The sequence below is a fragment of the Erinaceus europaeus genome, chromosome 2 (genome assembly GCF_950295315.1).
Source record: "Erinaceus europaeus chromosome 2, mEriEur2.1, whole genome shotgun sequence".
In the NCBI taxonomy this organism is placed as follows: Eukaryota; Metazoa; Chordata; class Mammalia; order Eulipotyphla; family Erinaceidae; genus Erinaceus; species Erinaceus europaeus.
Window position 1 is genome coordinate 64,842,711 of NC_080163.1, and position 16,877 is coordinate 64,859,587.

General features: G+C 37.3%; 2 protein-coding genes across 3 annotated transcripts in view; both read left to right on the forward strand.

The window, feature by feature from the left end:
* The window catches only part of LOC103107902 (disintegrin and metalloproteinase domain-containing protein 32), a 79,713-nt gene extending 76,936 nt beyond the window's left edge, over nt 1-2,777 (forward strand). The window contains exons 21-22 of the mRNA XM_060182254.1: nt 1,072-1,102; nt 2,659-2,777. Of these exons, the coding sequence (XP_060038237.1) occupies nt 1,072-1,102; nt 2,659-2,667 (40 nt within the window). The 3' untranslated portion in view covers nt 2,668-2,777. The remainder of the gene's footprint in view (nt 1-1,071; nt 1,103-2,658) is intronic.
* A 547-nt stretch (nt 2,778-3,324) lies between these two features.
* Nucleotides 3,325-16,877, forward strand: part of LOC103107901 (disintegrin and metalloproteinase domain-containing protein 5-like) — an 84,375-nt gene continuing 70,822 nt past the window's right edge. The window contains exons 1-7 of one of the 2 annotated variants that reach the window (XM_060182287.1): nt 3,325-3,417; nt 4,631-4,710; nt 5,990-6,045; nt 9,347-9,425; nt 10,304-10,380; nt 12,561-12,735; nt 15,333-15,398. In XM_060182287.1, coding sequence (XP_060038270.1) covers nt 3,363-3,417; nt 4,631-4,710; nt 5,990-6,045; nt 9,347-9,425; nt 10,304-10,380; nt 12,561-12,735; nt 15,333-15,398 — 588 coding nt within the window. In that variant the 5' untranslated portion in view covers nt 3,325-3,362. The other variant, XM_060182297.1, reaches the window with a different exon arrangement.

The following is a 16,877-nucleotide window of genomic DNA, read 5'->3' on the forward strand; positions in this document are numbered from 1 at the left end:
TTCCATGACATGTGAGAAGCTGTTTTTGTGGAATATAAAGGGAAAGCTTTTCTATTTATTTGTGTAATTATTTATTTATGAGAGAGAGAGAGAGAGAGAGAGAGAAAGACACAGAGAGAACACAGGGGAGTATTACTCTGGCATATGTAACTCCAGGGATCAAACACAGGCACTCATGCTTACAAATGCTCTAGCCACAGCACCACCTGCTGGGCTGCAGGGAAACTTTCCTTATGGAATAAAAAGGAAAAGTTCTCCTATGAATTTAATCTGCTTGATTGTTTAAAATTCAGTGTGATGGACAGGGGAATAAGATAATGGTTATGCAAAAAAAAAAAAAAAAAACCTCTCATGTCTCAGGTTCTAAAGTACCAGGTTCAATCCCCTGCAGCACTCTAAACTGGAGCTGAGTAGTTTTCTGGGAGAAAAACATGAGTTGAAATTTGCAAAATATGGCAATTGATATATTAATGAATAAATTTAGCTTGAATCATAAGTACCAGATTTAAGTATTTAGTGTCAAACCTTTACAATGTGCTTAGCAGTGATAAGAAAAGAAGAAGAAGAGGAAGAGGAAGAAGAAATATCTATTATCTTGATACGTTCCCCATGAAGGATTTTAATTTTGCAATTCAGGGAGTCAGGCAGTAGTGCAGCGGGTTAAAGTGCACATGGCGCTAAGTGTAAGGACTGCATAGGGATCCTAGTTTGAGCCCCTAGTTCCTCTCCTGCAGGGGAGTCGCTTCACAGGCTGTGATGCAGGTCTGCAGGTGTCTATCTTTATCTCCCCTCTCTGTCTCTGTCTTCCTCTCCTCTCTCCATTTCTCTCTGTCCTATCCAACAACAACAATAATAACTACTACAATAAAACAAGGGCAACAAAAGGGAATAAATAAAAATTTTAAAAAAGAAAAAATCTGCAATTCAATGTTGTACTTGGTGTGAATAGATGTATACTACTTACTTGCATACTCCAAATATTACTATGTTTAGTATCAAATTGCCCAGTATACATTAAGTAGCTATGTTTGTTGGCATTAGCTTTAGAGGTTATTTATTTTTTTAATCCAGGTCAGAAGTTAGCAACAAAACGGACACCAGCAGCAGGTAAGCAATTTAGGCAGACTTTCTATTATTTATTTATTTATTTATTTATTGGATAGAGACATCTGCAGCACTGCTTCACCACTCGCAAAGTTTTCCCCCTGCAGGTGAGGACCAGGGGCTCCAACCCAGGTCCCCTGAGCATTATAACATGTGCACTCAACCAGGTGTGCCACCACCGGCCCCCTTAGGTATAGTTCTTATGAATATGTATATAGAGAAACTTAAGATCATTAGTTGTTGGACACTATTTTGAGCCTAATGATTGATTGATATAGTTCAAAATTGTCTCGTTACTACTTACCATTCTAGGAAAAAAATGTTACTGATTTTCCGACTATTCTGATATGTATGTATACTTATCTCTTTATGTATTGAGAGAGTTAAACATATATATGGGAACAACTAATGTTAAAGTAATGAGGCACTCAGAGTCAATATGAATAACCCAATGAATTATTACCCTACTTGGGAGGAGTTTATCTCAGTGGGTGCCATAGACCCACTAAGCTTCTGTATCTCCCTCAGTTCGTACACATCCCACAGCTTTGTTGACAGGGTTTATCTGAATTTTTTCTAGGTGTTTAATTTCCCATCTGCTATAATCTGTGATCCTTCTGAAATGAAAATGGCATTCACAGTGCACAGTTAATTCCTAAGCATTTATTGGGTAGATGAATTTGTAAAGTACTCACCAAAATTATTAATTAAAATTTTATTTAATTTTATTTATTGGATAGAGACAAAGAAAAATGTGGGGTTTTTTTTGTTATTGTTTTGTTTTCTTTGCTTCCAGAATTATTGCTGGGTCTCAGTGCCTGCACTCTGAAGCTACTGCCCCTGACAGCTATTTTTTCCTTTTTCTTTTCTAATTGGATAGGTCAGAGAGAAATTGAGAGAGGAGTGAGAAATAAGGAGGGGGAGAGAAAGACAAACACCGAAACACCTGCTTTACCACTTGTGAAGCAACCCCCTGAAGGTGGGGAGTCAGGGGCTTGAACTGGGATCCTTGCAGGGGTCCTTATGTTTCATACTATCTGCATTTAACCCAGCACGCCACCACCTGGCCCCTAAAATACGTTCATTGGAAACTTTCTCTTGTAGAATAAGTTGAATCTACTAAGCTAAACTATGTAACTTAGTTTATAAAACTGGTTTCATAATGCTTATGAGTTTGTGTTAAAAATGTCATTTACAACTTGAAAAATGAAGAAAAGCTCCAAGATAAAATTTAAAACTAAAATGTATTAAATTTCTAAACTGCAAAGATGTAAATTGATTTTTATATCCATAAAACTGTATGTGGGAAAACATTACATTTTCTTATTTACAAGTAAATCTGATTGAATATGATGACTGACTCCTCAGAAATCATAAAGCAGTGTAAATATATTCCCTGCCAGTTCATTTCACAAGAGAAGCCATAAAAAGTCTTTCTAGAATTCTTTTTTTACTGCCATATGTATTTTTCACTTGCCTAACTGTACTATTTTCAGCTTAATGGAATATATTTGCTATCAGTACCAAAGTCTCTGTGTCTGTGTTCTCTTCTATAGTAATTAGTAATTCCTCCAGAAGCCGTGAATATTACCAAGACTTTCAGTGAGAAATGGAAATTCTGCCTTTGCCTCCCTGGTGATATTGAAGGAAACAATAAACCAAACTAACTTACATGCCTCTGTCTGGTTTTTTTTGCCTCTTTCTCTACCTCTGAGACTGTAGTTCTGTCGTTTCAGGATTCATAACCAAAGCTTGTCCCCACATGGCACTCTGATCTCTATTGCTCTCCCATCTGTTCAGGATAACTGTGTAGGGTGGGTGGGGTGGGTACCTAATGCTGGGGGGCTTCATCAACTGCCTTTACTCAGAAAGAGCTCTGGGTGGTATGCTATGGTTCTCTTCCTAATTGTTCTCATCTGACTTGACTGGTCTCATTAAATCCTGATACTTGCCCACCTCAATTTACCAACAACTCAATCTGGTCCGGTCTTATGAAGGTGATTGTGCTACTCTTGGAGGCTGCATTTTACCAATGTAGGGCTCTCACACTATCTATTAATCCCACCTTTCTCAAAAAGCCCTTTTGGGGGAGTCTGGGCTTCTGACCCCTCCCACCGCAGCCCCGCCTCCTGGTGAGTCTCTCCAGTGCTCAGTGGCTCTGAGCACAGCAGCCACCTTGAGCGCGAGGGCCGCCCTGAGGCGCCCCAACGCCCCAACTGCTGTTATTCAGCCACTAAAGGCTCCGACACAAAGGAGCCATGTTCCTTCTTCTAGTCCTTCTCTCAGGAATTGGAAGGCTGCACGCAAGCATCAGTAAGTCCTGATCCTTGCTCCTCCTCTCCAGTCATGGGGTTCATTTTACTGAGAAGTGGGGTCAAGGTGCTTTTAGTTCAGAGTCCATGTTCAGCTGCTCTCCTTGCTCTCCCCATCTCCTTGCTTCTTGCTTTGGAGTCAGTGACCTTTGAGACAGAGGTAGCTTCTGGGTAGAAAATCCTTTCACTTCTTTTGGGGTGGTTTGTGTGTAAGGTGGAACAAAATGAGATGTGTTGTCTTTTCCACTCTAGTCTTGTCGGGGTTGGCAAGTGGGGGTGAGGGTAGAATATCATAATGGTTGTACAAATAGACTCTTCTGCTTGAGGCTGCGGAAGTCCCAGGTTCAATCCCCTGTACCACCATCAACCAGAGCTGATTTGTGCTCTAGTAAAAATAAAAAAGTAATTAAGTAAACTTTAAAAGAGAAAGAGTGGGAGGTCGGGCGGTAGCGCAGCGGGTTAAGCACGCATGACACAAAGCACAAGGACTGGCGTAAAAATCCCGGTTGGAGCCCCCCGGCGCTTCACAGGCGGTGAAGCAGGTCTGCTGGTGTCTATCTTTCTCTCCCCCTCTCTGTCTTCCCCTCCTCTCTTCATTTCTCCATTTCTCTCCGTTCTATTCAACAACAATGACAATAACGACAACGATAAACAACAAGTGCAACAAAGGCGAAAAAGTGGCATCCAGGAGCAGTGGATTCGTGGTGCAGGCACAGAGCCCCAGCAATAACCCTGGAGGCAAAAAAAAAAAGGGGGGGGGGAGAGAATGAATAAAAGTTCTAGTCACATCTATATAACGACATTGCTTCCCTGTGATTTCCTCTTATCAAAAGTGCTGACCTTTTCCTGCTCCAGTAAAATCTGAGATTACTCTCAATTCTAGTCTGTATCTTTTCCTAAGAAATGGATGCACCTGTCTTTTCTCAATTCCAGACATCTTTCACAGCATTTTTAGCCCTGTAATTCGTTACTCAAAATTTGTTACTACACTGCCTTATTTGGTGTGTGTTTATGTGGATGTGTGAGAAAGAAAAACCGAGGTGCAGATGCCAGAATTTGTTGGTTAAATGGACCAGAAAGACAGTGCCTACAAAGAATACAGGCATGGATTAAACTAGCTAAAAATGATGACGTTGTGAAGAAACAAATCAAAGTTGCAAGGGCATATTCTAAGACTCCAAGCATCAAAGTGACCTGTCTTATTTTTATTTTAGAGCCTCATAAAACATTTCTGCAAACCACAGTTCCTGAGAAGACTTCATCATCTGACACACAGAAAGATCCAGTAAACTATGTAATAGGAACCAATATTTTATACCTTAAATTGTGTTGTCTATATATGTAGACCAAAGTGCCTGAATACAGTCAAGAATTAACCACCACACGGCACCCAGGTTTTAATATTTTTAATGATCATATCTTTAGTTCACACATTTCTTGTTAACTTTATTTTAGACTCTGTAGAATGTGTATTTTTTTTCCAAGCCCCTTTAAAGATTGTGAGATTACAGGATATATCTCCACACTGCACTAGTGTGTATATTTAAAATTTTGTTGACACCATTCAACTCTCCTTATTTTTCTTATTTATTTTATAACAAGGGCATGTAAAGGCCCTTTTCAGTACCCCATCAGATTCTCCTTACAGTTCTTTCCAGAGTATCATTCAAATGAATCTTCTACAAACACTTAATGAATGCAAAATTTCTTGTTCTGCTATACTAAAGATACAAAGAGCTAAAAGATATGAAATGACTTTCTATTGCACAATTGGTCTTTAAAATTAACTAAATGAATAACTTAGTGAGGGAAGTGGGTGAAGAGAGGTTCTCGACATGTTTCTGTTATTCTTTCAAACTCTTCTACATTCTATTCTGCAGAAGTTGGATTTTTTTTTTACTCAAGTAAGTAAAGCTTAGTGAAATCAGTTGTACTATGACCCTAGATACATAGAACATTTCTTATAATCCCACCTTTTCCTCTGATGAGCAGGCCATGTGTCTTCCAGGAGTGTGGAGAATGAGAAAAGAAACAGGTTCTTGGGGGCCTGTTGGTGGCTCACCTGGTTAAGAGTACACATTACAGTGTGCAAAGACTGGGGTTCAAACCCCTGGTCCCCACCTTTGGGTGGGGGGAGCTTCATAAGTGATGAAGCAGAGCTGCAGATGTCTCTCTGTCTCTTTCTCTATCTCTTCCTCCCCTCTCAAATTTTCTCTGTCTCTATCCAATAGTAAATAAACAAATAAATTTTTTAAAAGATATAGGTTCTCTCAAGTGAATTGGGAAATCTTTTGGACTTGCCTTGCACATGTTAAGTTGGTAGTATGTATGTGAATCAAAGCACCAAAGCCATTCGGCATGCTTCTCCCAGAGGAGCATAGTGCTAAATACCAAGCATGTTGCCACTTAGTTCTTTAATTCATAATCGTGATGTTTCAGGTATGAAAATGCAAGTGAAGATCATATATCAGTGATATTTTGCTCTTAGTGTTGTTAATCCTTAAGTATATTTTAGATGAAACTTTATTAGACGAAAGTGTTATTACTGAAATTTTTTACTACTTATTTCACAGGCTGCTTATAGAATCACAATAGAAGGAAAACCATTATTTGTTCTTCTCAAGAAGCAGTAAGTAATTATTTCATTAATTTTCAAATTTTAAGTGATATGTCTTTTGATTTCTAAACTATTATAAATAGAATCATTTTAATTCAGATGTTTGCTTCATACATATATGCACTTGATGCCTACTATATATCAGTTATTGGCTAAAGTCATAAGCATACAAAAGTCAATGAAACATGGTTTACAATTAGAGAGTGTTTGATACAGAAAGATACATTAGATACATTAATAGAAATATTCCTACTATACAGTATTATCCTAAATGTCTACATGTCATTCTCTAAAAATCAGAAAGGCTTCATGAAGGGGGTAAAAAATAACTTACATCTTGAGAGAAGATTCCTAGTTACCTCTGTAAAGATGTGGTACAGCATAGAGAGACATTTGGTAGAGGAGAAATTGTGTGCAGAACTTGAAGGTATGGGACAAAATGGATTCTGTGGTGTACAAGAAAACTTCATGAATTACAAAAGTATGTAGTTGCTTAAGGCTAGAAGTGAAAATTTCACTATAGGAATCATGTTGTAGATTTACAATGTCATAGTAAGGGTTTATTTAGACAAAAATTTCACCATGAACTCATATAGGCACATTGAGTCTTATAGACTGTTTTTGAGGAGACAAAAGTAAAGGTATTGCAAATTATTACATACTTTTTATATGCTTTATTTTATATACTAGATATATCAGTATACATAATGGCAAAGTGAGTGATGATATTGGCTTGACCAATGGCCATAATCAGAACACTGGAAAGCAAAAATAAACAGACTATAAGTGGAGATTTGGCAGAATGATTAGGAAATAGAAGTCTTGGATGTTTCAGTTGTTACAGAAAATGTGTAGATTAATGTGCAATTAATTGTCTGAAGATTATGAGAAAGGGGGGCCGGGTGGTGGTGCACCTGGTTGAGCGCATATATTACAATGTGCAAGGACCTGGGTTCGAGCCCCCTGGTGCCTACCTGCAGGGGGAAAGCTTTGCAAGTGGTGAAGCAGTGCTGCAGGTGTCTCTCTCCCTCTCTACCACCCACTTCTCTCTTGATTTCTGGCTGTCTCTGTCCAATAAATAAAGGTTAAAAATTTTTTTAAAGATTATTAGTAAGGGAGATGCTTATGTGAAAAGGGGTCAGTTTGATTAATACCTTTAAGAGCAGCATGACATTTTTTCACTAGGTTTAGAAATGTATAAATTCAAATCTGAGAGATTGACAATGAAAAAAAACAGATTTAGCATTTATTAGGAGTTTGTACTTTTTAAATGACTGGTTATGTTATAAATAAGCTATTGATTAAAAAATTGATACTGAGAAAGATTAAAGTCTCCAGGCTAGGAGAACAAAAATGAACAGTCAACATGAAAGATCAAGGTGTGAGATACAGGGATATAGACAGAGAAAAAGAGATGATGTGCTATAAATGAAATGATTAGACTGGATGGTCATGGTTTTACTTTTTATTTTAGCTGAAATTATTTTTTTCAGATTATTTTATTGGGGGCTGATAATGGTTTATAGTACAGTTATTGATACAAGCTACAATATCTCATCTTTCTGTGTTAGGTGTCTGCAAAACACTCTCATTTCCAAATTAGATTCTTTTCCACTACCATGCGCCAAGGCCCCAATGTCCTCTTCGTCACTCTCTCCTATCCCCCTCTTTCCCCAACTACAGAGGAGGGACTAAGAATGTTGTGGTATATATAAACAATAGAATATCACTCAGCTGATTAAACATTACGATGTTTTATAGTCACAGTTTTAAGCGGATGCCAAAAGGCCAGTCAATAATGATTTAAAAGCTATCTTTTGGATTTGGAATTCTGGTGGTCATTAATTATTTTAGGAGTAGTTTTGGGATAAATAAGAATTAACAAAGTGGAAAATGTGTGATAACAACCTTTTTTTTTTATAAAATTGAGCTGAGAACTGGAAAAACATGGGATTATTAACTGTTAACATAGTGTACAGGACCATAGAGATATTTAGAATGGCAATGACTTAATATATTTAAAAAATTATATTGACTGTGTCTTGGAGCTCCGCTTCCCCAGAGACCCACCCTACTAGGGAAAGAGAGAGGCAGACTGGAGTATGGACTGACCAGTCAACGCCCACGTTCAGCAGGAAAGCAATTACAGAAGCCAGTCCTTCTACCTTCTGCAACCCACAGTGACCCTGGGTCCATGCTCCCAGAGGGATAGAGAATGGGAAAGCTATCAGGGGAGGGGGTGGGATATGGAGATTGGGTGGTGGGAATTGTGTGGAGTTGTACCCCTCCTACCCTATGGTTTTGTTAATTAATCCTTTCTTAAATAAAAAAGAAAAAAATATATATTGAGATAAAATTAGTAGAGATGAAGAATCTGATATTGTGGGGCTGAAAACATTATCTCTGATATACTGCAAAGGATGGAATGCATAGTCAAGTGTACTGATTTACTTTGAGCAAAAGAAGTTGTACTTCTTTAATCTTCTTTCAAAAGAAGGTTAAAGTCTGAATGGAATGCTGGTAAGACAGCATATGGTTATGCAAAAGACCTTCATGCCTGAGACTCTGAAGTCCCAGGTTAAAGTTGTAAGCACCACCATAAGCCAGAGCTAAGCAGTTCTCTGGTCTGTCTGTCTCTCTCTTTCTGTCTCTCATTAAATAAAATAAAAATACAATATTTTCAAAAAGAATATGGATGGATACAGGTGGCTTAAAAGTGATGGGGCATGAAGGTCATAGTACAATCAACAGAAATTACATAAAGTATTTGGCTAGTACTGAAAATAAAATTCGGGCCAACACTATTGGGAAGAGCTTGGTAGTTAGATAAGCTTACTGAATTGAATTTGTAACTGATGCCAGGCAGACCATTTTAAATTCTGTTCTAAACTCAATTTTAACTTTAAGACTCAAATTTAAAATATGAAGTTAGGGTTGGTCAGGGTGGAAGAAAGAAATCAGTGAGGTATGAAAGTAGATGTTTGAAAGTTTTGTGTTAGAAATTGAGAAGTGTTATTTTACTAATATCTTCAGCAGAGAAGATTGTTCATTAGTGTACATTTTAGTGGCATGTACCACTGTAGGTAAAATATCTCCTTCAGTATCTAATTTATTGTAATTGACAAAAAAAAACTATTTGGATAATAAGATACGAGAAGACAAGTGGTTACATTAAATTCTTAATCCTGATACTAAGATTAATCCTTCACCCAAGTACCTTAAACTCCTCAGTAAAAAGTAAATTTGTGCTAAGAAAAATAACTTTCACTTTACAAGTTTCATAACTTGTGTATGTTTTGTGATTTCTGCCTAGATCTATTTTTTCTTCATTTTCTTTTGTTTATTCTCATGACAAAGATGGCATCCAGTATTCTAAATCTTTGTTAGCTCAGGTAAGATTTAGGTTTCTTTTCAAAATTACTTCTTATTCTGAATTTTTAGAAATATGAATGTTTTGGGGAGGGGGGCAAATGGTACCGCACCAGGTTAAGCATGGATCTGTGTTCAAGCCCCCAGATTTCCACTGGATTTGCAGGGGGGTGCTTTGCAAGCAGTGAAGCAGGTCTGCAAGTGTCTACCTTTCTCTCTCCCTCTCTGTTTTCCTCTCCTCTCAATTTTTCTCTGTCCTATCCAACAATAGCAGCAACAACAATGGGAAAAAGATGGTGGCCAGGAGCAGTAGACTCATAGTGCAGATGCCGAGCCCCAGTAATAACCCTGGAGGCAATAAAAAAAAAAGAATATATATGAATACTTTGTAATGATTAGAGTAATATTTTACTCATTTACTGGCATTTATTTGTACCTAACACAAATTCACTAGGTAATTTACATACATGGTAAAGCACTAAAAAGGGCTAGGGGTGGCAGGCAGTGGGGTACCTCGGTTAAGCATACATGTTACCTAATGTGCAGGGACCTGCATTGTTCAAGCCTCAGCTCTCTACTTGCAGGGGAGACTCTTCACGAGTGGTAAAGCAGGTCTACAGGTACTTTCTTCAACTCTATCTCTATCTCCTCTTCTTCACTCAACTTCTCTCTGTGCTCTCTATTGTTAAAGAGAATAGACAAAAAATGGCCATCAGGAGTGGTGGATTTTTAGTGCCATCACCAAGCCTCTGAGACAACCCTGGTGGCAATAAAAACAAAATTGTAAAAACATGAAAAGTAAAACAAAACCACTAAGGAGGCAAATGTGATAATGATAATTAGCTTATCTTTGATGCACATTTTTAAAAGAAATCATCTATTTGCTTTTCTTTTCTTCCAGATGGATTGCAATTACAATGGATATATTTCGGGTTTTCCAAATTCACTTGTGTCACTCAACATCTGTTCAGGACTCAGGTTGTAACTTAAGAAGATATTCTGTTTTCCAATATATCCTGAAAGTTCTGAGTTCATCTTTCATATATCTTTTCTAGTTCTGTCATTACCTTTGTTATTCCAGTTCCCTAGGAACTAAACCAAAAATACTGGAGGGAAAATTGAAAAAAAAAAGTTACCATGACAGCTTTTGTTTCATATAGGGGACTGTTTGTTGATTCTAACAGGGTCTACTGCTTGAAACTTTGAATAAGTATGAGTGTAGGGGATACTGATTTGCCTCTCCATACATTAACAAAATAATTAATTTTGTACTGGTGAAATAGCTCACTTAGATAGTGCTCTACTTTGACATGTGCATAACTCAGGGTCTACCATGATACCCACTGCATTGAAGGAAGCTTCAGTACTGTTATGTTCTTCATATCTCTCTCTTTCCATACATATATAATAACCCTGGAGGCAAAGAAAAATAGTATATATGAATATGTACTCTTATATATATGGATTATATATATATGTATATATGGAGAGAGAGAAAGGTTAGAGCTCTATTTAACTCTGGCATATGGTTGTACTCAGGATTTTTCCTGGGACCATTTTGGCCTCAGTCATGGAAATTTTGTATTCTATGGTGAGATATTTCCCTGACCCTCTATATACTTCTTTAGTTTTCTCAGATTCTTTTCTGATTTCTTAACTTCCCAGAATAGCTGACAACATAGCATGTCTAATAGATCCCTTAGTTCTGCTTCCAGACATTATTACACATATTATACATTCAACTCAGATCACACAAAAATATGAATTAGAACAGTAAGTGTCCTAGAAGAGTTATGTTTATTTGAAAAGAAAGAAGAAGAGGAGGAGGAGGAGGAGGAAAAAGAAGAAAGGGATGAAGGGAGGGAAGAAGGGAGGGAAGTGAGTGGTGGTGGAGATGTCTCAGCCTGTTAAAACACTGACCTACTGCTTGAAGTACCAAAGATACAGATAGAATCAATCCCCAGCACGCCTTATGCTAGAGCTGAGCACTACTCTGGCTCTCTTTTTCTCGTTGCCTCGCTTCCTTTCTCCTCTCTCTCCTTTCTCACTTATTTTCTCTCTCATAGTAAATAAGACTATTTTAAAAAAGTAAAAGAAGGTAAGATAAAGGAAGAAGGTACTGCTAGATCCTATTGACTGGTCTGGAAAATCTTTCTTTTGAAAAGGCATCTTAACCTGTGTTAGCTTATACTTGCCACTTTCTTACTTTCTTAAATATGACTAAAATAATACTCTGAGAATACTTTTTGCTGGGTTAGCGTGGGGGTGCCTCTTCCCGGGCGCATACTCTCTGGGTTGGAGAGAATGCAACCAGAGCCAGCCTGGGCTGCTACTCACTCAGCAACGAGAGGGAGATGACTCATGAACCAAGTTCAGGGTGGCGAGGCAATGCAATTCTTTATTGATCAGAGAGCCAAGGCTTTTAAAGGTCAGACCCGGAAGTTCCAAGTCGGAAATGGAAATGGCTAGGAAAGGGCGGAGAAAGGCAAAAGGGGCTGGAAAGGTAGGAACTTCCTTAGCAACTGTTGTGAGGGTTTTAACTGGTGGGATTAATAATACCCTGGAGGCAGGGAGGGTCTTGAGGGTAGAAAGAAGATAGATCAAAGAAATGGAATGGGTGGGGATCTTTCAGGCAAAACAATGATTATGTACATAATAAGTCTGATAAGATGAGAGGATGGATGTCCCCTCAAGTCAAGCCCTGCCAAGCTCAACCACATCCTTACAATTTCCTGGCATCCTTTTCCCCTTTCTTTTTATCTAATGGCCATAGTATCAGGAATGCAGGGTGCTTTGTGTGGCAGGGAGTCTGATAAGATGGGGCAGGCCTTTGGGGTTACTCCTGTTCCTCCTTGCTCAACCTCTCGATAGAGAGAGAGACTGACAGGATAGATGCACTCCTCAGGTCAAACCCTGCCAAGCTCAACCACATCCTCACTATTTCCCGACAACTTTTAATATAAGGTATGTAAAATATGTACCATGTGATATTACTAGGCTAGTTCTAGGGTAACATATCAAAGAATAAAGACAGAATTTAGAAAAACTAAGGTAATCTTAAATTTGAAGTGAAAATCAACTGTAGCCATAGTTCTTATTATAATGTCTGTTTGTAGTTTTTATAGAGACATGTCTGATTTATTTATTTTAATATTCAGGGGAGTAATTCAGTTAAGAAACATCTCATATGGAATTGAACCCATGGAGGCTGTATCAGGATTCACACACATCATTTATGAAGAAAAAAGTGATCACACTGACTTTCATCTATTAGGAAAAAATGTCACATATTATGATGGTAATATAGAGTATAAATCCAGAGCAAATACAGAAGTAAGTGTTGACCTTTTTAGAAGATTTGTATGTTTACTGTGCAGCTTGTAAGGCAAACTCTTTCATTTCTTGAGATTAAGCCTGCAGTCTCCCTTTATCCCTTTAGGAGAGGTCTATGTCCTCTCTTAGATAAATCTATACTCTTAGCTGAAATCATTTATTTGATGAGGGTGGAAAAAAAGCGGCCAGAACACTACTCAGTTCTGTTTTGTAGCAGTGCTGGTTATCAATCCAGGGGCCTTGAACCTGCAACTCCTATATGCTAATACTGAACTATCTCCCTGGAGCCAAAATTTAAATTTTTGTTTATTCAGTGTACCTTTATAACAAGGGAACATACATATATACACTTATTTATTTATTTATTCACTTATTTATTTTTGCCACCAGGGTTATTGCTAGGGCTGGGTCCCAGCATTAGAAATCCACCATTTCTGCTGGTCATATTCCCTCCCCTACTTTTTTCTTCTGATTTTCTTTATTAGATAAGACAGGGAGTCGGGCTGTAGCGCAGCAGGTTAAGCACAGGTGGCGCAAAGCACAAGGACCGGCATAAGGATCCCGATTTGAACCCGGCTCCCCACCTGCAGGGGAGTCGCTTCATAGGCGGTGAAGCAGGTCTGCAGGTGTCTATCTTTCTCTCCTCCTCTCTGTCTTCCCCTCCTCTCTCCATTTCTCTTTGTCCTATCCAACAACGACGACAACAACAATAAAAACAAGGGCAACAAAAGGGAATAAATAAATTAAATAAATATTAAAAAAAAGATAAGACAAAGAGAAACTGAGAGAGGAGAAAGAGCTAGAAAGAGGGAGAAAAACACAGATACCTGCAGACTTGCTTCACCACTCATGAAGCTTCCTCCCTGCAGGTGGAGAGCTGGGCCTCGAACCGGGTCCTTGCACTTGGTAACATGTGCCACTGCTTGGCCCTCAATGATAAAAGATACTTTAAGAATGAAGTTTAGTCACTTGCAAACCTTTAATTCTTTTTCTTTTCTTTTGTATTGCCACCAGGGTTATCATTGGGGCTACGTGCCTACATGAAGCATCCACCACTCCCCCTGTCCATTTTTTTTTTATTTGATCGAACAGAGAGAAATTGAGGAGGTGGGGAGATAAAAAGTGAGGGGAGAGAGAGACCTACAGCATTGCTTTACCACTTGCGAACCTTCCCCTCCCATCACACTCACCCGCCTACAGGTTTGAATTGAGGTCCTTATGTATTCAACTAAGTATGCCACTACCTGGTCCCCTTCCCCTGCTCCATCCCCCTTCTTTTAACTCTTTATGAGGAAATTTCATGAATGTTAAAATATGATATAAAGTTAAGTTCTTTGTTATGCTTGTTATTAGATTATAGTTTCACAAAAACTTAAATAATTGATCTTGGAATATAAGATTGATGAAAGTAAAGTATTTGAAGGCTGGGCAGTTGCACAGCTGGTTAAGCACATATAGTGCTGTGTGCAATGACCCCTTCAAGGACCTGGGCTGGAGACCCCGCACCCCACCTGCAGTGGGGATGTTTCATGAGCAGTGAAGCAGGTCTGCAGGTGTGTCTTTCTCTCACCATCTCTACCTCCCCTAACCCCTCTCAACTTCTGTCTGTTGTATTAAATAAAATTGGGGTAGGGGGTGAGGGAGAGCACCAGAGTGGTAGATTCGTAAAGCCAGCACAGAACCATTGATAACCCTGGTTGCAGTTCATTAAGTAATTAAAAAGAAAGTAGAAAATTAATTTTTACATGTGGCATTTAGATACTTGATTTAAGCTACTAGTTTTTCAACAATTACTCTGATGATTTAGGTAGAAGTATGTCTTAAGAATATCTAATTTTAATCCTTGTGTGTCAAAGGAGTTTAGAAATGAATAATATCAGTAGCTTACATGAAAGAAATAAACTTACACAGGGGTAAAGTGCAAACAAAGGGATAAAGATCTGCTGTCATAAATGAATAAACTGCTGATTCTAGAGAACTGTCATTCATTCCGAACATTAGTAATAACATTCTAACCTTTATTGTTTGCCAAAAGTGAATTTTCTAATATTTATTGAGAATTTCCCTGAAAATTATCATAATATTAAAGAAAGAATAACTTTATGAGGGGCTAGGTGGTGGCACACATAGTTGAGCACATGTGTTATAATATGTAAAGACCTGGGTTCAAGCCCCTAATCCAGACCTGCAGCAGGAAAGCTTCACTAGTGGTGAAGCAGTTCAGCAGGTGCCTCTCTGTGTCTCTTCCTCTCTATCTCCCTCTTTGTTCTTAATTTCTGGCTGTCTCTATATAATAAATAAAGATAATATAAAATTTATGAGTAGCCTTATGTTAAAAGTAAGTTATTTCCATCTTCTAGTATTAAACTCAAATCATACTTAGGTTTTCTTTAATAGCTATTAATCTTGTTGAAAATTATTATTAACTACAGGCTGTCTTTATACCAGAATTTTCTGAATACAACTTAAATTATGTATTGGAAGACAGATTTGCTATATAGTCAGTAGGAACATGTCTCTAACATTATCTAATGTAATTCCAATAGAAGGTAAAATTTTTAGAAATTCTTTTAGGATTTATGTTGTATCTTTTTCAGAGAATTGGATTGTCTAGCTTATTCCTGCGACATCTTGAAGTATATATTGTTGTGGATAAAAATCTGGTAGGTTCTTTATAACACATTGTTATTTTAACATTACTTAAACTTGTTGTAAACTTGATTTTAGTGATGTGCTAAAGATGTTAGACTATTTTTTATAAACATTTTCTCACTGTTGGAAATAAGAGGATTTTAAAATTGTGAATAAAAAGTTTTTGTTGATTCATATATCCTGTATATACCATATATTATTGTTTTTATAATGTAGACCATCTTTTCATTTTCTGATGTGAATCAGTTATTTTCCTTTTTTAAAAAAAGGGATGACATCCCGAATCAAAGTATAAATTGGAACTCTCCCAAGCCCTTTACCTCTACACATAAAAATACTGTGTTGGGCTAGTGGACAAACTATTCCACAAAGCATATATGACATTTTTTCAAACAAAGAACATACATTAATACAATTTTAGAATATAAAGAAAACATGCTATTTAGTATTTTTTCAACCACACTCAAATATTTACTAAACAACATTGATCTGCTCTGTCTTTTCACATTATACACGCGAGCAATAGACTCATACTTCTATACTCCCTAAAGCTACAAATATCCAAAAATATGAACTTTGATAGTATATAAATAAAATGCAAGTTTTTAAGACTTTCTTTTCTTTTTTTTTTTTTTAAGACTTTATTTTCTAATTATTTACATGTATGAGTAAAGGAGAATGAAAAAAAGGTCTATGTATGTTTAAGGAAGTAAGAAGATTGAGACACTGTATAAAGTGTTTTAGTACTGGTGTCTGACACTGCTCAATCAGTACTGGTATCTATCTGGTGGTGCCAGTGATTGAACCTGGGACCTCTGGGACCCCAGGCATGCAAGACTTGTGCTATGCTGCTAAACAATCTTCCTGTCTCATAATGTGACATTTTGTATCATGTATTATGATGGGTTATAGTTAGGCAATAAATTGTTGAAATTTAATGCATCAGTAAGTAAGAAAAGATAAAAATCACAACTTGTATATGCTTCAAAATATATTGATACAAATTTAATTCCAACTTTAAACACTTCTCAACATTACCTAGAATATTCATCTTAAACAGAATACCTCATATTTATAAAATATTTGTAGTTTCCACTAAGTAAACTGGAACAAAATTCAAATACTGGCTATCACCATTCCTATTAATACAAACTGGAATACCTGATACCACTGTTCCTGCCATTTTATGAGGTAACTTATAGAAAGAGCTTATTGGAATTTTTTTAAAAGTCTGTTAAACACTAATTATGTGATCAGATCTGTTAACATATCTTAACACAGAGTTCAGTGACACTTTAACAGTGAACTTCTCATTAACAATTTTCCTGCTATATGCATTTTTGGGGTCGTATTCATATTCTAGAAATAAGTTTTTGAAAACTCACATTTAAAATTTTTATGCTCCCACCTTCAGGGGAAAAGCTTCAGGTATGTCTCTGTCACTCTATCTCTCCCTTCCCTCTTGATTTCTTGGGATCTCTATCCAATAA